This window comes from Oncorhynchus keta, chromosome 21 (assembly GCF_023373465.1).
Source record: "Oncorhynchus keta strain PuntledgeMale-10-30-2019 chromosome 21, Oket_V2, whole genome shotgun sequence".
Classification (NCBI taxonomy): Eukaryota; Metazoa; Chordata; class Actinopteri; order Salmoniformes; family Salmonidae; genus Oncorhynchus; species Oncorhynchus keta.
This window is the reverse complement of record NC_068441.1, coordinates 53,173,124-53,199,268: the sequence shown is the minus strand read 5'-3', so window position 1 is coordinate 53,199,268 and position 26,145 is coordinate 53,173,124. Positions and strand designations below refer to the sequence as shown.

Here is a 26,145-nt window from a genome sequence, read left to right as displayed (position 1 = left end):
CAGCAGTATAACTAGCTGGCCTAAAGCCTTTAGCTGGGACCCACCAGCAGTATAACTAGCTGGCCTAAAGCCTTTAGCTGGGACCCACCAGCAGTATAACTAGCTGGCCTAAAGCCTTTAGCTGGGACCAACCAGCAGTATAACTAGCTGGCCTAAAGCCTTTAGCTTGGACCCACCTGCAGTATAACTAGCTGGCCTAAAGCCTTTAGCTGGGACCAACCAGCAGTATAACTAGCTGGCCTAAAGCCTTTAGCTGGGACCCACCAGCAGTATAACTAGCTGGCCTAAAGCCTTTAGCTGGGACCAACCAGCAGTATAACTAGCTGGCCTAAAGCCTTTAGCTGGGACCCACCCACCTGCAGTATAACTAGCTGGCCTAAAGCCTTTAGCTGGGACCCACCAGCAGTATAACTAGCTGGCCTAAAGCCTTTAGCTGGGACCAACCAGCAGTATAACTAGCTGGCCTAAAGCCTTTAGCTTGGACCCACCTGCAGTATAACTAGCTGGCCTAAAGCCTTTAGCTGGGACCAACCAGCAGTATAACTAGCTGGCCTAAAGCCTTTAGCTGGGACCCACCCACCTGCAGTATAACTAGCTGGCCTAAAGCCTTTAGCTGGGACCTACCAGCAGTATAACTAGCTGGCCTAAAGCCTTTAGCTGGGACCCACCCACCTGCAGTATAACTAGCTGGCCTAAAGCATTTAGCTGGGACCCACCAGCAGTATAACTAGCTGGCCTAAAGCCTTTAGCTGGGACCAACCGGCAATATAACTAGCTGGCCTAAAGCCTTTAGCTGGGACCCACCCACCTGCAGTATAACTAGCTGGCCTAAAGCCTTTAGCTGGGACCCACCAGCAGTATAACTAGCTGGCCTAAAGCCTTTAGCTGGGACCCACCCACCTGCAGTATAACTAGCTGGCCTAAAGCCTTTAGCTGGGACCCACCAGCAGTATAACTAGCTGGCCTAAAGCCTTTAGCTGGGACCAACCAGCAGTATAACTAGCTGGCCTAAAGCCTTTATACCCACCTGCAGTATAACTGCTGGCCTAAAGCCTTTAGCTGGGACCAACCAGCAGTATAACTAGCTGGCCTAAAGCCTTTAGCTGGGACCCACCAGTATAACTAGCTGGCCTAAAGCCTTTAGCTGGGACCAACCAGCAGTATAACTAGCTGGCCTAAAGCCTTTAGCTGGGACCCACCCACCTGCAGTATAACTAGCTGGCCTAAAGCCTTTAGCTGGGACCCACCAGCAGTATAACTAGCTGGCCTAAAGCCTTTAGCTGGGACCAACCAGCAGTATAACTAGCTGGCCTAAAGCCTTTAGCTTGGACCCACCTGCAGTATAACTAGCTGGCCTAAAGCCTTTAGCTGGGACCAACCAGCAGTATAACTAGCTGGCCTAAAGCCTTTAGCTGGGACCCACCCACCTGCAGTATAACTAGCTGGCCTAAAGCCTTTAGCTGGGACCTACCAGCAGTATAACTAGCTGGCCTAAAGCCTTTAGCTGGGACCCACCCACCTGCAGTATAACTAGCTGGCCTAAAGCCTTTAGCTGGGACCCACCAGCAGTATAACTAGCTGGCCTAAAGCCTTTAGCTGGGACCAACCGGCAATATAACTAGCTGGCCTAAAGCCTTTAGCTGGGACCCACCCACCTGCAGTATAACTAGCTGGCCTAAAGCCTTTAGCTGGGACCCACCAGCAGTATAACTAGCTGGCCTAAAGCCTTTAGCTGGGACCAACCAGCAGTATAACTAGCTGGCCTAAAGCCTTTAGCTGGGACCCACCAGCAGTATAACTAGCTGGCCTAAAGCCTTTAGCTGGGACCAACCAGCAGTATAACTAGCTGGCCTAAAGCCTTTAGCTGGGACCAACCAGCAGTATAACTAGCTGGCCTAAAGCCTTTAGCTTGGACCCACCTGCAGTATAACTAGCTGGCCTGAAAAGCCTTCAGCTAACTAACCAAATAACCAGCCATAACCACCCTCTATTCTCTGTCTCTCTCTAGTATCTGGACTGGACAGCCTCCCCTTTCTACCAGCAGTATAACTAACCATAACCACCGTTTGTTCTGTCTCTCTCTAGCGTCTGGACCGGACAGCCTCCCCCTCTACCAGCAGTATAGACTCAGCCAGCGAGCCCCGGGGGGAGAAATGGGGGAGAGGGGGTGAGGGCAGGGGGGAGAGCATCCTCCACCGGGTGCAGACCCTCCCGGGTAATGAGCTGTGTTGTGACTGCTCCCAGGCTACACCATGCTGGGCCTCCATCAACCTGGGAGTCCTACTCTGCATCGAGTGCTCTGGCATACACAGGTAAACTACACTACCCACAATGCTACAGGTAGGGAATCACTAGACCAGGGGTACTCAACTCTTACCCTACGAGATCCGGAGCCTGCTGATTCTCTGTTCTATCTGATAATGAATTGCATCCACCTGGTGTCCCAGGTCTAAATCAGTCCCCGATTAGAGGGGAATCCCCCACCTGGTGTCCCAGGTCTAAATCAGTCCCCGATTAGAGGGGAATCACCCACCTGGTGTCCCAGGTCTAAATCAGTCCCCGATTAGAGGGGAATCACCCACCTGGTGTCCCAGGTCTAAATCAGTCCCCGATTAGAGGGGAATCACCCACCTGGTGTCCCAGGTCTAAATCAGTCCCCGATTAGAGGGGAATCACCCACCTGGTGTCCCAGGTCTAAATCAGTCCCCGATTAGAGGGGAATCACCCACCTGGTGCCCCAGGTCTAAATCAGTCCCCGATTAGAGGGGAATTACCCACCTGGTGTCCCAGGTCTAAATCAGTCCCCGATTAGAGGGGAATCACCCACCTGGTGTCCCAGGTCTAAATCAGTCCCTGATTAGAGGGGAATCACCCACCTGGTGTCCCATGTCTAAATCAGTCCCCGATTAGAGGGGAATCACCCACCTGGTGTCCCAGGACTAAATCAGTCCCCCATTAGAGGGGAATAATGTAAAAACACAGTGGAACTGGCTTCGAAGTCCAGAGTTGAGTTTGAGGGTGCTGGACTACAATACCGACAATGCTACAGTGAACTAGACTAAATTACAACACCCTAAGCACACGTCTATACATTAAGTGCTCCGGCATACACAGGTAAACTACAGTACCCACAATGCCACAGGTAGGAAACTAAAAACAACACTGGAAACAATCACGGGTGAGCAATTTACAATGACTGCACCTTGTTTTCTGACTTCAGGCAGCTGTCAACTTTTAACGGATTGACAGGTGTTTACCACACTTCCGTCAGTTCAGTCCTCACCTGTGACACCCCACCTGACAGAGAACAGTCAAACAGCAGCGAGAGACAGGAAGTAGAACAAGTGAAAGAACAGCCAAACAGCAGCAAGACAGGAAGTAGAATAGGTGAAAGAACAGCCAAACAGCAGTGAGAGACAGGAAGTAGAACAAGTGAAAGAACAGCCAAACAGCAGTGAGAGACAGGAAGTAGAACAAGTGAAAGAACAGCCAAACAGCAGTGAGAGACAGGAAGTAGAACAAGTGAAAGAACAGCCAAACAGCAGCGAGAGACAGGAAGTAGAACAAGTGAAAGAACAGCCAAACAGCAGCGAGAGACAGGAAGTAGAATAGGTGAAAGAACAGCCAAACAGCAGCAAGACAGGAAGTAGAATAGGTGAAAGAACAGCCAAACAGCAGCAGAGACAGGAAGTAGAACAGAGAACAGCCAAACAGCAGCGAGAGACAGGAAGTAGAACAAGTGAAAGAACAGCCAAACAGCAGCAAGACAGGAAGTAGAATAGGTGAAAGAACAGCCAAACAGCAGCGAACCAGAGACAGGAAGTAGAACAAGTGACAGAACAGCCAAACAGCAGCAAGACAGGAAGTAGAATAGGTGAAAGAACAGCCAAACAGCAGTGAGAGACAGGAGGTAGAACAAGTGAAAGAACAGCCAAACAGCAGCGAGAGACAGGAAGTAGAACAAGTGAAAGAACAGTCAAACAGCAGCGAGAGACAGGAAGTAGAACAAGACAGAACAGCCAAACAGCAGCAAGACAGGAAGTAGAATAGGTGAAAGAACAGCCAAACAGCAGTGAGAGACAGGAGGTAGAACAAGTGAAAGAACAGCCAAACAGCAGCAGAGACAGGAAGTAGAACAAGTGACAGAACAGCCAAACAGCAGTGAGAGATAGGAAGTAGAACAGGTGAAAGAACAGCCAAACAGCAGCAGAGACAAGAAGTAGAACAGATGAAAGTGACAGACAGGAAGCAGACTGCAGACATCATCATCACGAGACCTAAACCCGATTTCTGTCACTTCAGACAGTCTGGGGATGACAACTTAATCTGTTTAAAACTTGTCCCTCCATATCTTCGGCAGAATACAGGCTACGCAACACACATACTCTAGTCGGAGTTTAGGAAACGCTATCTGACCTGTTGTCTCTCTCTCTCTCTGTGGTGTGTCTTCTACAGGAGTCTGGGGGTTCATTGCTCCAAGGTTCGTTCACTAACACTGGACTCCTGGGAACCAGAGCTACTCAAGGTGAGTTTCTCACTTCCTGCTCTGCATCATCTTCGTGATTCAAGATATGACGTAATTCCTTTCAAAGAAGCTTCTTGGGACTCTGGGAATATCTCTCTTCGTGTTTCGGGGTTATGAAATTCCTCAGCTAATCGTTTCTTCTCTGCTATCTTTCTCTCTGTCTCCAGTTGATGTGTGAGCTGGGTAACAATGTGATTAACCACATCTATGAGGGAGCCTGTGAGGAACTGGGAGTGAAGAAACCTGGACCTTCCAGTCCTAGGTGAGCACTGGTTAGCAAGTTTACCTATTGGCTAGGAGACTCCTAAACATGACACATACGGTCTTCCCTCATCTCCTATTGGCTAGGAGACTCCTAAACATGACACATACGGTCTTCCCTCATCTCCTATTGGCTAGGAGACTCCTAAACATGACACATACGGTCTTCCCTCATCTCCTATTGGCTAGGAGACTCCTAAACATGACACATACGGTCTTCCCTCATCTCCTATTGGCTAGGAGACTCCTAAACATGACACATACGGTCTTCCCTCATCTCCTATTGGCTAGGAGACTCCTAAACATGACATATATACGGTCTTCCCTCATCTCCTATTGGCTAGGAGACTCCTAAACATTACATATACGGTCTTCCCTCATCTCCTATTGGCTAGGAGACTCCTAAACATTACATATACGGTCTTCCCTCATCTCCTATTGGCTAGGAGACTCCTAAACATGACACATATGGTCTTCCCTCATCTCCTATTGGCTAGGAGACTCCTAAACATTACATATACGGTCTTCCCTCATCTCCTATTGGCTAGGAGACTCCTAAACATGACACATATGGTCTTCCCTCATCTCCTATTGGCTAGGAGACTCCTAAACATGACATATATACGGTCTTCCCTCATCTCCTATTGGCTAGGAGACTCCTAAACATTACATATACGGTCTTCCCTCATCTCCTATTGGCTAGGAGACTCCTAAACATGACACATATGGTCTTCCCTCATCTCCTATTGGCTAGGAGACTCCTAAACATGACATATACGGTCTTCCCTCATCTCCTATTGGCTAGGAGACTCCTAAACATGACATATATGGTCTTCCCTCATCTCCTATTGGCTAGGAGACTCCTAAACATGACACATACGGTCTTCCCTCATCTCCTATTGGCTAGGAGACTCCTAAACATGACACATATGGTCTTCCCTCATCTCCTATTGGCTAGGAGACTCCTAAACATGACACATACGGTCTTCCCTCATCTCCTATTGGCTAGGAGACTCCTAAACATGACATATATACGGTCTTCCCTCATCTCCTATTGGCTAGGAGACTCCTAAACATGACATATACGGTCTTCCCTCATCTCCTATTGGCTAGGAGACTCCTAAACATGACATATACGGTCTTCCCTCATCTCCTATTGGCTAGGAGACTCCTAAACATGACACATATGGTCTTCCCTCATCTCCTATTGGCTAGGAGACTCCTAAACATGACATATACGGTCTTCCCTCATCTCCTATTGGCTAGGAGACTCCTAAACATGACACATATGGTCTTCCCTCATCTCCTATTGGCTAGGAGACTCCTAAACATGACATATATACGGTCTTCCCTCATCTCCTATTGGCTAGGAGACTCCTAAACATTACATATACGGTCTTCCCTCATCTCCTATTGGCTAGGAGACTCCTAAACATGACACATATGGTCTTCCCTCATCTCCTATTGGCTAGAGACTCCTAAACATGACATATACGGTCTTCCCTCATCTCCTATTGGCTAGAGACTCCTAAACATGACACATATGGTCTTCCCTCATCTCCTATTGGCTAGAGACTCCTAAACATGACACATACGGTCTTCCCTCATCTCCTATTGGCTAGAGACTCCTTAACATGACACATACGGTCTTCCCTCATCTCCTATTGGCTAGGAGACTCCTAAACATGACACATACGGTCTTCCCTCATCTCCTATTGGCTAGGAGACTCCTAAACATTACATATACGGTCTTCCCTCATCTCCTATTGGCTAGGAGACTCCTAAACGTTACACATACGGTCTTCCCTCATCTCTCTCTCTCTCTCTCTCTCTTAGACAAGAGAAGGAGGCGTGGATCAAGGCTAAATATGTGGAGAGGCGTTTCCTGAAGAAGATTAGTGTCAGTGACTCATTGGTGGAAGGTGAGAGGAAGTCCCGCCCCTGGAGCGTGAAGAAGTGTCATCGCCACAACAGCTCCATGCGAGGAGCGCCCAAAACCCGCCGGAAATACCGACACGACCCCGGTTTGATTTCACCAGGAAACCTCTCCGCAGGTGACTAAACTCTCTCTCTCTCCTCTCCTTCTGCAGTTGACTGAATGTTTAAGCCGTGGAAAGCTGTCCTGCATATGCCTTGAAGGACAATACAACTAGAAAAATATCCATTTAGCTGTTGTGGAAGAGTCCTGAGGAAAGCATGTGATGCTGACAGACTGCAGACAGACTGCAGACGTCGTCACGAGACCCAATCCCAATTTCGGACACTTCAAACAGTCTGGGGATTTAAAACCAGTCCCTCCATATCTTCAAACCCTTGTACTTTATCACTTTTACTTTTGTCAAATAAATAATGAGAGCTCCTGTCTGGAAACCTTTTTGTAATATGAGGTGATATTAAGACTCTCTCTCTCTCTCCTGTATGTCCTCAGCTGCAGCAGCAGCGAAGCTCCGACGTGACTCTCTGTTTTGTCCTGATGAGATGGACAACCTCTTCTCCTACTTCGACACTGGCAATGGCACCCGCAGTAAGTCTCACCCAGAGTTTCCCGCAGTAAGTCTGGCTCAGAGTTTCCAGCAGTAAGTCTGACCCAGAGTTTCCCGCAGTAAGTCTGGCTCAGAGTTTCCCGCAGTAAGTCTGACACAGAGTTTCTCGCAGTAAGTCTGGCTCAGAGTTTCCCACAGTAAGTCTGACCCAGAGTTTCCCGCAGTAAGTCTGGCTCAGAGTTTCCCGCAGTAAGTCTGGCCCAGAGTTCCCTGCATTAAGTCTGACCCAGGGTTACCCTCAGTAAGTCTGAACTAGAGTTTCCCGCAGTAAGTCTGGCCCAGAGTTTCTCGCAGTAAGTCTGGCTCAGAGTTTCTCGCAGTAAGTCTGACCCAGAGTTTCTCGCAGTAAGTCTGACCCAGAGTTTCCCGCAGTAAGTCTGACCCAGAGTTTCCCGCAGTAAGTTTGGCTCAGAGTTTCCCGCAGTAAGTCTGGCCCAGAGTTCCCTGCATTAAGTCTGACCCAGGGTTACCCGCAGTAAGTCTGAACTAGAGTTTCCCGCAGTAAGTCTGGCCCAGAGTTTCTCGCAGTAAGTCTGACCCAGAGTTTCCCGCAGTAAGTCTGACCCAGAGTTTCCAGCAGTAAGTCTGACCCAGAGTTTCCCGCAGTAAGTCTGACCCAGAGTTTCCCGCAGTAAGTCTGACCCAGAGTTTCCCGCAGTAAGTCTGACCCAGAGTTTCCCGCAGTAAGTCTGACCCAGAGTTATCTATGTGTGGCTGTGGTCTGACACACACTCACCTGCCAACCAGAGAGAACAAACGGGATAATAGATGTTTTGGGGTGGAGATGAGGCTTGGTTCTATATGGGGGGATTGGGGTCAGTAGGGTAGATTGGGGTCAGTAGGGTAGATTGGGGTCAGCACGGTAGATTGGGGACAGTAGGGTAGATTGGGGTCAGCACGGTAGATTGGGGTCAGCACGGTAGATTGGGGTCAGCACGGTAGATTGGGGTCAGCACGGTAGATTGGGGTCAGTAGGGTAGATTGGGGTCAGTAGGGTAGATTGGGGTCAGCAGGGTAGATTGGGGTCAGCAGGGTAGATTGGGGTCAGTAGGGTGGATTGGGGTCAGTAGGGTGGATTGGGGTCAGTAGGGTAGATTGGGGACAGTAGGGTGGATTGGGGTCAGTAGGGTAGATTGGGGTCAGTAGGGTAGATTGGGGTCAGCAGGGTAGATTGGGGTCAGTAGGGTAGATTGGGGTCAGCACGGTAGATTGGGGTCAGCACGGTAGATTGGGGTCAGCATGGTAGATTGGGGTCAGTAGGGTAGATTGGGGTCAGTAGGGTAGATTGGGGTCAGCAGGGTAGATTGTGGTCAGTAGGGTGGATTGGGGACAGTAGGGTAGATTGGGGTCAGTAGGGTAGATTGGGGTCAGTAGGGTATATTGGGGACAGTAGGGTAGATTGGGGTCAGTAGGGTGGATTGGGGACAGTAGGGTAGATTGGGGACAGTAGGGTAGATTGGGGACAGTAGGGTGGATTGGGGTCAGTAGGGTAGATTGGGGTCAGCAGGGTAGATTGGGGTCAGTAGGGTAGATTGGGGTCAGTAGGGTAGATTGGGGACAGTAGGGTAGATTGGGGTCAGAAGGATGGATTGGGGTCAGTAGGGTGGATTGGGGTCAGTAGGGTAGATTGGGGACAGTAGGGTAGATTGGGGTCAGTGAGGTGGATTGGGGTCAGTAGGGTAGATTGGGGTCAGTAGGGTAGATTGGGGTCAGCAGGGTAGATTGGGGACAGTAGGGTAGATTGGGGACAGTAGGGTAGATTGGGGACAGTAGGGTAGATTGGGGTCAGCAGGGTAGATTGGGGACAGTAGGGTAGATTGGGGTCAGAAGGATGGATTGGGGTCAGTAGGGTAGATTGGGGTCAGTAGGGTAGATTGGGGTCAGTAGGGTGGATTGTGGTCAGTAGGGTGGATTGGGGTCAGTATGGTAGATTGGGTTCAGTAGGGTGTATTGGGGTCAGCAGGGTGGATTGGGGTCAGTAGGGTAGATTGTGGTCAGTAGCGTTTATTGGGGTCAGTAGGGTAGATTGGGGTCAGTAGGGTAGATTGGGGTCCGTAGGGTAGATTGGGGTCAGAAGGGATTTATTTTAGGGATTGAGAGGCAGCCAGAGGATGGTTAGGGTTAGGAGGAGTGTTTAGGGGGGGTTAGGGTTAGGAGGAGTGTTTAGGGGGTTAGGGTTAGGAGGAGTGTTTAGGGGGGTAGGGTTAGGAGGAGTGTTTAGGGGGTTAGGGTTAGGAGGAGTGTTTAGGGGGTTAGGGTTAGGAGGAGTGTTTAGGGGGTTAGGGTTAAGAGGAGTGTTTAGGGGGTAGGGTTAGGAGGAGTGTTTAGGGGGTTAGGGTTAGGAGGAGTGTTTAGGGGGGGTTAGGGTTAGGAGGAGTGTTTAGGGGGTTAGGGTTAGGAGGGGGTTAGGAGGAGTGTTTAGGGGGTTAGGGTTAGGAGGAGTGTTTAGGGGGTTAGGGTTAGGAAGGGGGTTTAGGGGGGGTAGGGTTAGGAGGAGTGATTAGGGGGGGTTAGGGTTAGGAGGAGTGTTTAGGGGGTTAGGGTTAGGAGGAGTGTTTAGGGGGTTAGGGTTAGGAGGGGGTTAGGAGGAGTGTTTAGGGGGTAGGGTTAGGAGGAGTGTTTAGTGGGGGTTAGGGTTAGGAGGAGTGTTTAGGGGGTTAGGGTTAGGAGGAGTGTTTAGGGGGTTAGGGTTAGGAGGGGGTTAGGAGGAGTGTTTAGGGGGTTAGGGTTAGGAGGAGTGTTTAGGGGCGTTAGGGTTAGGAGGAGTGATTAGGGGGGGTAGGGTTAGGAGGAGTGATTAGGGGGGGTTAGGGTTAGGAGGAGTGTTTAGGAGGAGTGATTAGGGGGTTAGGGTTAGGAGGGGGTTTAGGAGGAGTGATTAGGGGGTAGGGTTAGGAGGAGTGATTAGGGGGTAGGGTTAGGAGGAGTGATTAGGGGGTAGGGTTAGGAGGAGTGTTTAGGGGGTAGGGTTAGGAGGAGTGATTAGGGGGGGTAGGGTTAGGAGGAGTGATTAGGGGGGGTAGGGTTAGGAGGAGTGATTAGGGGGGGTAGGGTTAGGAGGAGTGTTTAGGGGGGGTGTACCTAGCTGGTGAGGAGACCGGGTTTGGGGCTGTAAGGAGGTCTTGTTGTGGAGCTTCAGGGGAGGAGGTGTGGTGACTAACATGTCCTTAGCTTGGCGCTGGTTGGGGTTAGGGTTAGGAGGAGTGTTTAGGGGGGGTTAGGGTTAGGGAGGCGGTGTGGTGACTAACATGTCCGTGTCTTGGCGCTGGTTGGCCCTGCAGGTCTGAGCAGTGACAGTGGGCTGGGAGGCAGTACAGACGGGAGCACAGACATCCTGGTGTTTGGCTCAGTGGTCTACAGTGTCACCGAGGAGGGTAAGTCACTTGAATTCACTGACTATGACTGTGATATGTGGTTGTCCCTCCAAGCTATCTGAAGATGAATGTACTGACTATGACTGGTCCACCTAGCTATCTGTAGATGAATGTACTGACTATGACTGGTCCACCTAGCTATCTGGAGATGAATGTACTGCCTATGACTGTGATATGTGGTTGTCCCACCTAGCTATCTGAAGATGAATGTACTGACTATGACTGTGATATGTGGTTGTCCCACCAAGCTATCTGAAGGTGAATGTACTGACTATGACTGGTCCACCTAGCTATCTGGAGATGAATGTACTGACTATGACTGGTCCTCCTAGCTATCTGAAGGTGAATGTACTGACTATGACTGGTCCTCCTAGCTATCTGAAGGTGAATGTACTGACTATGACTGGTCCACCTAGCTATCTGAAGGTGAATGTACTGACTATGACTGGTCCTCCTAGCTATCTGAAGGTGAATGTACTGACTATGACTGGTCCACCTAGCTATCTGAAGATGAATGTACTGACTATGACTGATATATGTGGTTGTCCCTCCTAGCTATCTGAACGCACTAATTGTAACTCTGGACAAGAGCGTCTGCTAAATGGCTAACATGTAAAATAGTGTACTTTCAAAGGTTCAGCGCTAGTCGTATTTTAGGACTTTGTCAAACTGTAGTAGCCAGACTAACCCTCCTCTCCCTCATTCTCCACCTCCCCCCCACACTCTCTCCTTCTCCCTCCCTCCCCCTTGCCCCAGTAGAGTGTGAGGGTGAGTCAGAAGAGGAGGAGTCTAGCGGGGAGGTGGAGATAGAGCAGGAGGCGGGATCAGAACCTGAGGAGCCCCTCCCCCCGGGGGCGTTGCTCTACCGGTCGTCACGGCTACACAACCTGCCACTCATGGCCGAGGCGCTGGCACACGGGGCAGACGTCCATTCTGCCAGCGATGAGGAGGGAAAGACCCCGCTCATACAGGCCGTGACAGGGGTAAGATACACACACTATAGATACACACTATAGATACACACACTATAGATACACACACTATACAGGGGTAAGATACACACTATAGATACACACACTATACAGGGGTAAGATACACACTATAGATACACACACTATAGATACACACACTGTACAGGGAGGGGTAAGATACACACACTATAGATACACACACTATACAGGGGTAAGATACACACTATAGATACACACACTATACAGGGGTAAGATACACACACTATAGATACACACACTATACAGGGGTAAGATACACACTATACAGGGGTAAGATACACACTATAGATACACACACTATAGATACACACACTATACAGGGGTAAGATACACACACTATACAGGCCGTGACAGGGGTAAGATACACGCTGTAGACGCTATAGGCAGACACTATATACACGCTATAGGCAGGGTTGGGCAGAGTGCAGACGCACACTATACAGGCCACAGGCGGCTGGTGGCACCTTATTTAGGGAGGACAGGTTTATAGTAATGGAACAGAATAAATGGAATGGCATCAAATACACGGTTTCCATGGTTTTATTCCAGACGTCATTATGAGTCGTTCTCGCCTCAGCAGCCTGCCTTGATACATATGACACTGTGGTCTGATATGACACTGTGGTCTGATATGACACTGTGGTCTGATATGACACTGTGGTCTGATACGACACTGTGGTCTGATATGACACTGTGGTCTGATATGACACTGTGGTCTGATATGACACTGTGGTCTGATATGACACTGTGGTCTGATACGACACTGTGGTCTGACATGACACTGTGGTCTGATATGACACTGTGGTCTGATATGACACTGTGGTCTGATATGACACTGTGGTCTGATATGACACTGTGGTCTGATATGACACTGTGGTCTGATACGACACTGTGGTCTGATATGACACTGTGGTCTGATATGACACTGTGGTCTGATATGACACTGTGGTCTGATATGACACTGTGGTCTGATACGACACTGTGGTCTGATATGACACTGTGGTCTGATACGACACTGTGGTCTGATATGACACTGTGGTCTGATATGACACTGTGGTCTGATATGACACTGTGGTCTGATACGATACTGTGGTCTGATACGATACTGTGGTCTGATACGACACTGTGGTCTGATATGACACTGTGGTCTGATATGACACTGTGGTCTGATATGACACTGTGGTCTGATATGACACTGTGGTCTGATACGACACTGTGGTCTGATACGACACTGTGGTCTGATACGACACTGTGGTCTGATACGACACTGTGGTCTGATACGACACTGTGGTCTGATACGACACTGTGGTCTGATACGACACTGTGGTCTGATACGACACTGTGGTCTGATATGACACTGTGGTCTGATACGATACTGTGGTCTGATATGACACTGTGGTCTGATACGACACTGTGGTCTGATATGACACTGTGGTCTGATATGACACTGTGGTCTGATACGACACTGTGGTCTGATATGACACTGTGGTCTGATACGACACTGTGGTCTGACACGACACTGTGGTCTGATATGACACTGTGGTCTGATACGACACTGTGGTCTGATATGACACTGTGTTCTGATATGACACTGTGGTCTGACATGACACTGTGGTCTGATATGACACTGTGGTCTGATATGACACTGTGGTCTGATACGATACTGTGGTCTGATATGACACTGTGGTCTGATATGACACTGTGGTCTGATACGACACTGTGGTCTGATATGACACTGTGGTCTGATACGATACTGTGGTCTGATACGACACTGTGGTCTGATACGACACTGTGGTCTGATACGACACTGTGGTCTGATACGACACTGTGGTCTGATATGACACTGTGGTCTGATACGACACTGTGGTCTGACATGACACTGTGGTCTGACATGACACTGTGGTCTGATACGACACTGTGGTCTGATACGACACTGTGGTCTGATACGATACTGTGGTCTGATACGACACTGTGGTCTGATACGATACTGTGGTCTGATACGACACTGTGGTCTGATACGACACTGTGGTCTGATACGACACTGTGGTCTGATACGACACTGTGGTCTGATACGATACTGTGGTCTGATATGACACTGTGGTCTGATACGACACTGTGGTCCGATACGACACTGTGGTCTGATACGACACTGTGGTCTGATACGACACTGTGGTCTGATACGACACTGTGGTCTGATACGATACTGTGGTCTGATACGATACTGTGGTCTGATATGACACTGTGGTCTGATACGACACTGTGGTCTGATATGACACTGTGGTCTGATACGACACTGTGGTCTGATACGATACTGTGGTCTGATATGACACTGTGGTCTGACAGGACACTGTGGTCTGATACGACACTCTCCTCCCCCCACCACTCTCTCTCTCCCTCTTCCCTCCCCCCACCACTCTCTCTCCCTCTTCCCTCCCCCACCACTCTCTCTCTCCCCTCTTCCCTTCCCCAACACTGTCCTCCCCCACCACTCTCTCTCTCCCCTCTTCCCTCCCCACCACCACTCTCCCTCTTCCCTCCCCCCACCACTCTCTCTCTCCCTCTTCCCTCCCCCACCACTCTCTCTCTCCCTCCTCCCCCACCACCACTCTCTCTCTCCCTCTTCCATCCCCCAACACTGTCCTCCCCCACCACTCTCTCTCCCCTCTTCCCTCCCATCACTCTCTCTCTCCCCACCACTCTCTCTCTCTCCCTCCTCCCCCCACCACCACTCTCTCTCTCCCTCTTCCCTCCCCCCACCACCACTCTCTCTCTCCCTCCCCTCCCCCACCACCACTCTCTCTCTCCCTCTTCCCTTCCCCCACCACTCTCTCTCTCCCTCTTCCTTCCCCCACCACCACTCTCTCTCCCCTCTTCCCTCCCCCCCCACCACCACTCTCTCTCCCTCTTCCCTCCCCACCACTCTCTCTCTCCCTCTTCCCTCCCCCCACCACCACTCTCTCCCTCTTCCCTCCCCCCCCACCACTCTCTCTCCCTCTTCCCTCCTCCCCCACCACTCTCTCTCTTCCTCCTCCCCCACCACCACTCTCTCTCTCTCTCCCTCCTCCCCCCACCACCACTCTCTCTCTCCCTCCTCCCTCCCCATCACTCTCCTCCCCCCACCACTCTCTCTCCCTCCTCCCCCCACCACCACTCTCTCTCTTCCCTCTTCCCCTCATTCTCTCTCCTCTTTGTCAGGGCTCTCTGACAGCGTGTGAGTTCCTGCTGCAGAATGGGGCTGATGTGAACCAGAGGGACATGGGGGGGAGAGGACCCCTCCACCACGCTACCTACCTGGGACACACAGGGTGAGAGACATTCATTACCCCTCCACCACGCTACCTACCTGGGACACACAGGGTGAGAGACATTCATTACCCCTCCACCACACTACCTACCTGGGACACACAGGGTGAGAGACATTCATTATACCCCTCCACCACACTACCTACCTGGGACACACAGGGTGAGAGACATTCATTACCCCTCCACCACGCTACCTACCTGGGACATACCGGGTGAGAGACATTCATTACCCCTCCACCACGCTACCTACCTGGGACACACAGGGTGAGAGACATTCATTACCCCTCCACCACGCTACCTACCTGGGACATACAGGGTGAGAGACATTCATTACCCCTCCACCACACTACCTACCTGGGACATACAGGGTGAGAGACATTCATTACCCCTCCACCACACTACCTACCTGGGACATACAGGGTGAGAGACATTCATTACCCCTCCACCACGCTACCTACCTGGGACATACAGGGTGAGAGACATTCATTAATTCATTCATCCCTAACCCCTATACCACTCTACCTACTTTTTTTTTTTTTCAAATCAAATTTTATTTGTAACATGCTTCGTAAACAACAGTGAAATTCTTACTTACGGTCCCAACAATGCAGAGAGTAAGAAAATAGAGAATAATCATTTTAAAATAATAACGACGAGGAATAAATCCACAATGAGTAACGATAACTTACCAGGCTATATACACGGGGTACCAGGCTATATACACGGGGGTACCAGGCTATATACACGGGGGTACCAGGCTATATACACGGGGGTACCAGGCTATATACACGGGGTACCAGGCTATATACACGGGGGTACCAGGCTATATACACGGGGGTACCAGGCTATATACACGGGGGTACCAGGCTATATACACGGGGTACCAGGCTATATACACGGGGGTACCAGGCTATATACACGGGGTACCAGGTTATATATACACGGGGTACCAGGCTATATACACGGGGTACCAGGCTATATACACGGGGTACCAGGCTATATACACGGGGTACCAGGCTATATACACAGGGTACCAGGCTATATACACAGGGTACCAGGCTATATACACGGGGTACCAGGCTATATACACGGGGTACCAGGCTATATACACGGGGTACCAGGCTATATACACGGGGTACCAGGCTATATACACGGGGTACCAGGCTATATACACAGGGTACCAGGCTATATACACAGGGTACCAGGCTATATACACGGGGTACCAGGCTATATACACGGGGTACCAGGCTATATACACGGGGGTACCAGGCTATATACACGGGGTACCAGGCTATATACACGGGGTACCAGGCTATATACACGGGGTACCAGGCTATATACACGGGGGTACCAGGCTATATACACGGGGTACCAGACTATATACACGGAGTACCAGGCTATATACACGGGGGTACCAGGCTATATACACGGGGTACCAGGCTATATACACGGGGTACCAGGCTATATACACGGGGGTACCAGGCTATATACACGGGGGTACCAGGCTATATACACGGGGTACCAGGCTATATACACGGGGTACCAGGTTATATATACAAGGGGTACCAGGCTATATACACAGGGTACCAGGCTATATACACGGGGTACCAGGCTATATACACAGGGGTACCAGGCTATATACACGGGGTACCAGGCTATATACACGGGGTACCAGGCTATATACACGGGGGTACCAGGCTATATACACGGGGTACCAGGCTATATACACGGGGTACCAGGCTATATACACGGGGTACCAGGCTATATACACGGGGGTACCAGGCTATGTACACGGGGTACCAGGCTATATACACAGGGTACCAGACTATATACACGGGGGTACCAGGCTATATACACAGGGTACCAGGCTATATACACGGGGTACCAGGCTATATACACAGGGTACCAGGCTATATACACGGGGGTACCAGGCTATATACACAGGGGTACCAGGCTATATACACGGGGGTACCAGGCTATATACACGGGGTACCAGGCTATATACACGGGGTACCAGGCTATATACACGGGGTACCAGGCTATATACACGGGGTACCAGGCTATATACACGGGGTACCAGGCTATATACACGGGGTACCAGGCTATATACATGGGGTACCAGGCTATATACACGGGGTACCAGGCTATATACACGGGGTACCAGGCTATATACACAGGGTACCAGGCTATATACACGGGGTACCAGGCTATATACACGGGGTACCAGGCTATATACACGGGGTACCAGGCTATATACACGGGGTACCAGGCTATATACACGGGGTACCAGGCTATATACACAGGGTACCAGGCTATATACACGGGGTACCAGGCTATATACACAGGGGTACCAGGCTATATACACGGGGGTACCAGGCTATATACACGGGGTACCAGGCTATATACAGGCTAGGGGGTACCAGGCTATATACACGGGGTACCAGGCTATATACACGGGGTACCAGGCTATATACACGGGGTACCAGGCTATATACACGGGGTACCAGGCTATATACACGGGGTACCAGGCTATATACACGGGGTACCAGGGCTATATTCACAGGGTACCAGGCTATATACACGGGGTACCAAAGGGCAGCTATGGCCTGGGGTACCAGGCAGATGTTGCCTGGTAATCCAGGCTTCTGGTTGGGATATATACACGGGGTCACTATGGGAACAACGGTACCAGGCACTTATTAATGGTAGCCAGGCTGACTAATGTGGATAAACTCCTCAATGTTACCAGGCTATTAATCCCAGAACATATTTCAGTCTGGCTAGTGAAACATTCCAGGCTAGATTATATACATGGGGTAAGAAGGCTAAACACGGGGGTAGATTATACATGGGGTAAAAGGAGGCATTCCTGTAGATTAGGCATGGGGTAAAAAGGGGACATTCCTGCTAGATTAGCATGGGGTAAAAGGAGACATTCCGGTAGATTAGCGGGGTACCAGGCTATATACACGGGGGTAAAAGGCCTGTAGATTAGCATGGGGTAAAAGGAGACATTCCTGTAGATTACCATGGGGTATAAACAAGACATTCCTGGATTAGCATGGGGTAAAGGCTAAGGAGACATTCCTGTAGATTAGCATGGGGTAAAAAGGGGACATTCCTATATAGATTAGCATGGGGTGGCTAAACACGGAGACATTCCTGCTATTAGCATGGGGTACCAAAAGGAGACATTCCTGGATTAGCATGGGGTAAAAAGGAGACATTCCTGACTAGATTAGCATGGGGTAAAAGGCTATATTCCTGTAGATTAGCATGGGGTAAAAGGAGACATTCCTGGGATTAGCATGGGGTAAAAAGGAGACATTCCTGTAGGCTATTAGCATGGGGTAAAAGGAGACATTCCTGTAGATTAGCATGGGGTAAAAACCAGGCTATATTCACTGGGGTAGGCTATATACATGGGGTACCAGGCTATATACACGGGGGTTCCTGGCTAGATTAGCATGGGGTAAGGCTAATACACGGGGACATTCCTGTAGATTAGCATGGGGGTAAGGACATTCCACGGATTACCAGGCTATAAAACAGGGACATTCCAGGCTAGATTAGCATGGGGTAAAAGGCATTCCTGTAGATTAGCATGGGGTAAAAGGCTATAGACATTCCTGTAGGCTATTAGCATGGGGTAAAAGGCTACATTCCTGGGATAGCAGGGGTATAAAGGAGACATTCCTGTAGATTAGCATGGGGTAAAAGGAGACATTCCTGTAGATTAGCATGGGGTAAAAGGCTACATTCCTGTAGATTACCATGCTAAAAAGGAGACATTCCTGGCTAGATTAGCATGGGGTAAAAAGGAGACATTCCTGGTAGGCTATTAGCATTGGGGTAAAAGGACTATTCCTGTAGATTAGCATACCAGGCTATATTCACAGGGTACCAGGCTATATACAAAAAGGAGACATTCCTGTAGATTAGCATGGGGTAAAAAGGAGACATTCCTGTAGATTAGCATGGGGTAAAAAGGAGACATTCCTGTAGATTAGCATGGGGTAAAAAGGAGACATTCCTGTAGATTAGCATGGGGTAAAAAGGAGACATTCCTGTAGATTAGCATGGGGTAAAAAGGAGACATTCCTGTAGATTAGCATGGGATAAAAAGGAGACATTCCTGTAGATTAGCATGGGGTAAAAAGGAGACATTCCTGTAGATTAGCATGGGGTAAAAAGGAGACATTCCTGTAGATTAGCATGGGGTAAAAAGGAGACATTCCTGTAGATTAGCATGGGGTAAAAAGGAAACATTCCTGTAGATTAGCATGGGGTAAAAAGGAAACATTCCTGTAGATTAGCATGGGGTAAAAAGGAGACATTCCTGTAGATTAGCATGGGGTAAAAAGGAGACATTCCTGTAGATTAGCATGGGGTAAAAAGGAGACATTCCTGTAGATTAGCATGGGGTAAAAAGAAGACATTCCTGTAGATTAGCATGGGGTAAAAAAAAAATGGGGGTACAACAGATTTGAGCTTCCCTGCGTTAAAATCACCAACCACGAGAAGCACCTCCTCTGAATGAGCATTTTCTTGTTTGCTTATGGCCCCATACAGCTCGTTGAGTGCGGTCTTAGTGCCAGCATCGGTTTGTGGCAGTAAAAGAACAGCGAGGAAAAAATAGAGATGAAAGAAAACCTATTGGTAAATCGTGTGGTCTGCAGCTTATCATGAGGTATTCTAACTTGGGCAAGCAAAAAGGTCAAAACGTCCTGATCATTAGAAATCGTGCACCTGGGACACAGGGTAAGAGATTCATTGATTCATCCCTAACCCTTACACCACACTACCTACCTGGGACAGAGGGTAAGGGATTCATTCATTCATCCCTAACCCCTACACCACACTACCTACCTGGGACACAGGGTAAGAGATTCATTCATTCATCCCTAACCCTTACACCACACTACCTCCCTGGGACAGAGGGTAAGGGATTCATTCATTCATCCCTTACCCCTACACCACACTACCTACCTGGGACAGAGGGTAAGAGTTTCATTCATTCATCCCTAACCCCTACAACACACTACCTACCTGGGACAGAGGGTAAGAGATTCATTGATTCATCCCTAACCCTTACACCACACTACCTCCCTGGGACAGAGGGTAAGAGTTTCATTCATTCATTCATCCCTCACCCTTACACTACCTACCTGGGAAAGAGGGTAAGAGATTCATTCATTCATCCCTAACCCCTACACCACACTACCTCCCTGGGACAGAGGGTAAGAGATTCATTCATTCATCCCTAACCCTTACACCACACTACCAACCTGGGACAGAGGGTAAGAGATTCATTCATTCATCCCTAACCCCTACACCACACTACCTCCCTGGGACAGAGGGTAAGAGATTCATTCATTCATCCCTAACCCTTACACCACACTACCAACCTGGGACAGAGGGTAAGAGATTCATTCATTCATCCCTAACACCACACTACTTACCTGGGACAGAGGGTAAGACATTCATTCATTCATCCCTAATCACGATACCACTATCCATACCTGGGACATACGGGGTAAGAGACATTCATTCATCCCTAACCACTATACTTACCTGGTAACTTGCTTATATACACGGAGTACCACTACCGAGTGTATATAACCAACACATGAATGTTTCTAATCAAAATAAGAAGTGATGCAGTCAGTCTCTCCTCAACTCTTAGCCAAGGGAGACTGGCTGCATAGTATTTATATCAGCCCTCTGATACAATGAAGAGCAAAACATGGCTCTCTGTTCTGGACCAGCTGCAGCTTAACGAGGTCTTTCTTAGCAGCACTCGACCACACGACTGGACAATAATCTAAGATAAGATGAGACTAGAGCAGAACTTGCTTTTTGGAGTGTGGTTTCATAAAAGCAGAGCATCTCTTTAAAGGACAGACCTCTCTCCATCTTTACAACCATTGAATCTATATGTTTTGACCATGACAGTTTACAATCTAAGGTGACTCCAGGTAATTTAGTCTCCTCAACCTGTTCCACAGCCACACCATTCATTACCAGATTCAGCAGACGTCTAGAACTTAGGGAATGATTTGTACCAAATACAAACGCTCTTAGTTTTAGAGATATTCAGGACCAGTGTATTACAGGCCACCCATTTGAAAACAGACTGCAACTCTTTAAGGGTTTCAGTGACTTCATTATCTGTGGTTGCTGATGTGTATCTGGTTGAATCATCAGCATACATGGACGCACAGGCTTTGTTTAATGCCAGTGGCAGGTCATTGGTAAAAAATAAAAAAAGAGTAGAGGGCCTAGAGAGCTGCCCTGCGGTACACCACACGTTACATGTTTAACATTAGAAACCCCTCTGTGTTCTATTAGATAGATAGCTCTGAATCAAGGATATGGCAGAGGTTGAAAATCCATAAGACATACGTTTTCTCAACGGGTTATGGTCAATAATATCGAAGGCTGCACTGAAATATAACAGGACAGCTCGCACAATATTCATATTATCAATTTCTTTCAACCAATCATCATTCATTTGTGTCAGTGCAGTACATGTTGAGTGCCCTTCTCTATAATTGTGCTGAAAGTGTGTTGTTAATTTGTTTACAGAGAAATAGCATTGTATTTGGTCAAACACCATTTTTTCCCAACAGTTTGCTAAGAGCTGGCAGTAAGCTGATTGGTCTGCTGTTAGAACCAGTAAAGGCCACATTTACCACTATCGGGTAGTGGAATGACTTTGGCTTCCCTCCAGGCCTGAGGACAAAGACTTTCCTCTAGGCTCAGATTGAAAACAAAGGGCCTCCCGGGTGGCGCAGTGGTCTAAGGCACTGCAGTGCAGTGCTAGCTGTGCCACCAGAGACTCTGGGTTTGAGCCCAGGCTCTGTCGCAGCCGGCCGCGACCGGGAGGTCCATGGGGCGAATATATCTATATCTCTCTCCAGATATATAGACATATATATATAAATATATATCCATCTCTCTCTCTCTCTTTAGTCAGGTGTGTCTGTTCCTGAAGAGAGGGGCTTGTCAGACGGAGGTGGATGAGGAAGGTCACGACCCTCTGAGCATGGCTGTCCAGGCCGCTAACGCCGATATTGTTACATTGTAAGTGTTCACCGAAAACATCTGATACCTCTTCTAAAAGTATCTTAAATAATCCCCCAGCTTGCCCCCCGCCTCACTAAATGACTAAAATGTAAATATAAAATAAATAAATACAAAATGTTACCCAAACTTTTGTTAATATTATTCTGTTTTCTGTTTCTCTCCGATATATTTTTCCTACCTCTCCCCACCAAACCTACCCACCTACCTCTCCTTCTCCAACCCTACCCCCCTTCTCCTACCTCTCCCTCTCTCTCCCAGGTTGCGGTTAGCACGGATGAACGAGGAGATGCGCGAGGCGGAGGGTCCGTTTGGTCAGCCAGGTCAATACCCCAGCAGCTCCCCAACTGAACATCAGTACAGGAAATGTATTCAGGAGTTTATCTGCCTCACCATAGACTACTGTTAGGGGGCGCCACTGAGGCAGGATGCATCCCAAATTGCACCCTATTCCCTAAGTAGTGCACTACATTTGACCAGAGGCCTATTGGTACCCTATTCCCTATGTAGTGCATTACTTTTGACCTGGGCCCACTACAAAAGTAGTGCACTTCATAGGGAATAGGGTGAAATTTCGAATACAGATTAGCCACTACTAACTGGGCATATAGAGGCATATCATACAGGGCAGAGTAGTAGGATGAAGTTGCCCTTAGATAAACTGGTCTGGAGTCAGTTTTGCTTTGTTATCGTAATTGGTTAGGGTTATGATTTGTGGAGGGTAAAGCTGATTCTAGATCTGTGTCTAAGTGCAACAATGCCCTACTGACCGTAGCGCAGAACAACGTCGTTTTATCTTACCAACAATATGCTTCTCTTCTTCTTCTACATCCAGATCTTTTAACCACATCGCTAGCTGCTTTCCACACCGTTCATATTATAAACTGAGTGAAACACAGTGTATCTGGCTGTTCCTAATAGTCTTGTCTGTGGTTCTCACTGTCAGTCCGTTTACTCGCTACACTGCTCAACACTTCCTGCCTCTCCTGTACACTCTTAGAGAAAAACAAAGTGCTATCCAGAACCATTAATGGCTCTTCGGCTGTCCCCATCAGGAGATCCCTTTGAAGAACCCGTGTGGGTTCCGTATAGAACCCTTAGTGTAGGCTTTCCTGTCCATGTATTACCTCCCCTCTTCCTCCCTCTTCCTCCCTCTCTTACCAGTAAGGACGTAAGCTTCCACAGTCTTTACAATATTATTCTACAGTGTCCTTCCTATTCAGCATTTTACAGTAGTTTAGAACATTATATTATAGTGTTCTATTCAGCATTTTACAGTAGTTTAGAACATTATATTATAGTGTTCTATTCAGCATTTTACAGTAGTTTAGAACATTATATTATAGTGTTCTATTCAGCATTTTACAGTAGTTTAGAACATTATATTATAGTGTTCTATTCAGCATTTTACAGTAGTTTAGAACATTATATTATAGTGTTCTATTCAGCATTTTACAGTAGTTTAGAACATTATATTATAGTGTTCTATTCAGCATTTTACAGTAGTTTATATTCCAGAATTTGATAGTACCATAAGAATTAATCAGCGCCCATTGTGTTGTAATGAATTAGAATCTGTCGATTTAGAAATAATGGCATGATTACAGTATGTCTATAACTCCGTGTTCCTTAAAGGGTTCAAGCTGTCCTGAAAAGGAAGCCTTTTGTCCTTATGTCTTCTGTGGGAGATCGAGGTTAGATGTAATTCAGTGGCTAGATGTGCAGGGTTCCAACTGTTGTTCTACGGTGGCATGAGGTTACAGTGATATGGAATGGCTGTTGTTGTGGCTGCTATAGGCATGGTCAAGGATGGTCCACTGCCGTAGTCTGGGAAGGTGGGGTCGTCATGTTTCACTGTGTGTGTGTGTGTAATGGGAAGGGACGGATGCAGGGGCGAAGTGGTTCAAATGTGATGAGAATACCGAAGGACTGATGGATGGAGAAAGAGACAAAACGTCTGCTTTGTTGTTATTTGTGAGTGAGGATTAAATGCTATATTATTATTGTTATTATTATTATTATTATTACGATGATATCTTAATGTAAAAACAACAACTTTCCCCTGTTTGAACAGTAATGTGCTTTATTTATCGTTGCTGTCGTGTTTACGTCATGCTCTCTCATTTTGCTCGTTGAGTTTCTGTCTCTTTGTTTTGTATTGGTTTATTTATGTTAAAATAGGGTAGTAAAACAATCCGGAATCTTCCATACGTGATTCCTGGAAAACCGAGGAATTTGGGGGAAGTTATTGGAATGTTGTAATCCTACGTTGAACCCGAAAGGACTCGTGCAATGATGATTATTATTACAGAATTGATGTGTTTCTGTAAATTATTTTCCTTTATTTTATTTTTTTATCTTTCAAACTTTTCAATATCCTCACTTTTTTTCCCTGACTGGATATGTTTTGGTCTGGTCTTGGCGTCATTGTGTCACACACACATTCTGGCTTCAGTTCTAAACAAGGGTTTCATCAACCCTGATCTATACCTACAATTACTGTACTAGACTTGTTGAAAAAATGTAATTTATTTGTAGACATTCTAGTGATTAAGTGTTTCTATATCTATATTTCAAACCTTTTTTGTCATTCAGTGTTTCAGTGTTTGACTGATAAAGACATCTTCTTCACGACCACACCAGTGGTGCTTTGGTTGACTTATGGCGACAGAGGGAGTCAGAGGCCATTGGTAACTGTCCCTGTAGTAGGTAGGGAGAGGAAGAGCTAGACCCATTTAATTATCATCCAAACCCATTGTAATTCTATGGTTACAACTGACTGTCTTCTCCGGCCATCATTGCTCAATGCTCATTATATTCTGCATGCTTTTCGGTTGTGACCAGAACGTTCTAGAACGTATGTACGCGTTCTAGAATATACTCTTGGGCGTTTTTAGAATGCTGCGTAGTACTTGGGGGCGTTCTAGAATATACTCTTGGGCGTTTTTAGAATGCTGCGTAGTACTTGGGGGCGTTCTAGAATATACTCTTGGGCGTTTTTAGAATGCTGCGTAGTACTTGGGGGCGTTCTAGAATATACTCTTGGGTGTTTTTAGAATGCTGCGTAGTACTTGGGGGCGTTCTAGAATATACTCTTGGGCGTTTTTAGAATGCTGCGTAGTACTTGGGGGCGTTCTAGAATATACTCTTGGGCGTTTTTAGAATGCTGCGTAGTTCTTGGGGGCGTTCTAGAATATACTCTTGGGCGTTTTTAGAATGCTGCGTAGTTCTTGGGGGCGTTCTAGAATATACTCTTGGGTGTTTTTAGAATGCTGCGTAGTTCTTGGGGGCGTTCTAGAATGCTGTCTGCGTTCGGAGCATGATAGTTTCCTATTTGTCCCCTGATGGTGCTGTGAAGTCCTGTTAAAAAGCATGAGCTACAGTACAGTACAGCCACTTCCTGTGATGTCCTAAAACAACTTCCTCCTGTCTCTTTGGTAGACCTATGGACCTCTGTGCCATCTCTACGTCCACTTATGGACCAGCTATAGCTTCACTGTTTTGTCAATTTGATTTATTTTTCCTTTTTAATGAAACATAGAGCTGAACTGTTTTTCGTTCTCTGGCCGACCTCTGTTTGTTCCTCAACTACGTTGGCATGAAGTCCTAAAGTAGTTTGAATTTTTTTTTTGTTCTCTGCCAAAGAGAAAAGAGAAGTGTTCGACAGTGCTGTTAGAGAATACATAAATACTGTGTTTAACGTCTGATAACGCGTGGTACAGTGAAACATAATGTGTTCGACAGTGTTTTTACAAAATGTTCTAGTGAAGATAGTCACAGAACAATTATTATTTTCATCAATTGTTTTTTATTTTCAGAGTGTGGAAGCAGGTGATATTCTGCAAGTATTTTGAATTCAAAGTAAAACAACGGGAGTGATAAAGTCAATATATTTGACCAGGGACTGTGACTAAATAGGGTGGTAACCTAGCCCAGCTGAAGTGGTGGGTGTTGTTTCTTACTGTTTTAACATTGGGGTTAAAGGATGCTTCTAAACAAACAAACAAACATGCTGTAAATAAAAACGCTTTTTCAAATTTTAA

At 47.6% G+C, this 26,145-nt stretch overlaps 1 protein-coding gene across 1 annotated transcript in view; it reads left to right on the top strand.

Annotated features, from left to right (window-relative positions):
* LOC118378133 (arf-GAP with coiled-coil, ANK repeat and PH domain-containing protein 3-like) overlaps positions 1 to 26,145 on the top strand; it is a 116,585-nt gene extending 90,440 nt beyond the window's left edge. The window contains exons 17-26 of the mRNA XM_052474580.1: positions 2,086 to 2,312; positions 4,456 to 4,525; positions 4,693 to 4,787; positions 6,623 to 6,840; positions 7,215 to 7,310; positions 10,611 to 10,703; positions 11,463 to 11,686; positions 14,909 to 15,018; positions 21,992 to 22,102; positions 22,364 to 26,145. Of these exons, the coding sequence (XP_052330540.1) occupies positions 2,086 to 2,312; positions 4,456 to 4,525; positions 4,693 to 4,787; positions 6,623 to 6,840; positions 7,215 to 7,310; positions 10,611 to 10,703; positions 11,463 to 11,686; positions 14,909 to 15,018; positions 21,992 to 22,102; positions 22,364 to 22,511 (1,392 nt within the window). The 3' untranslated portion in view covers positions 22,512 to 26,145. The remainder of the gene's footprint in view (positions 1 to 2,085; positions 2,313 to 4,455; positions 4,526 to 4,692; positions 4,788 to 6,622; positions 6,841 to 7,214; positions 7,311 to 10,610; positions 10,704 to 11,462; positions 11,687 to 14,908; positions 15,019 to 21,991; positions 22,103 to 22,363) is intronic.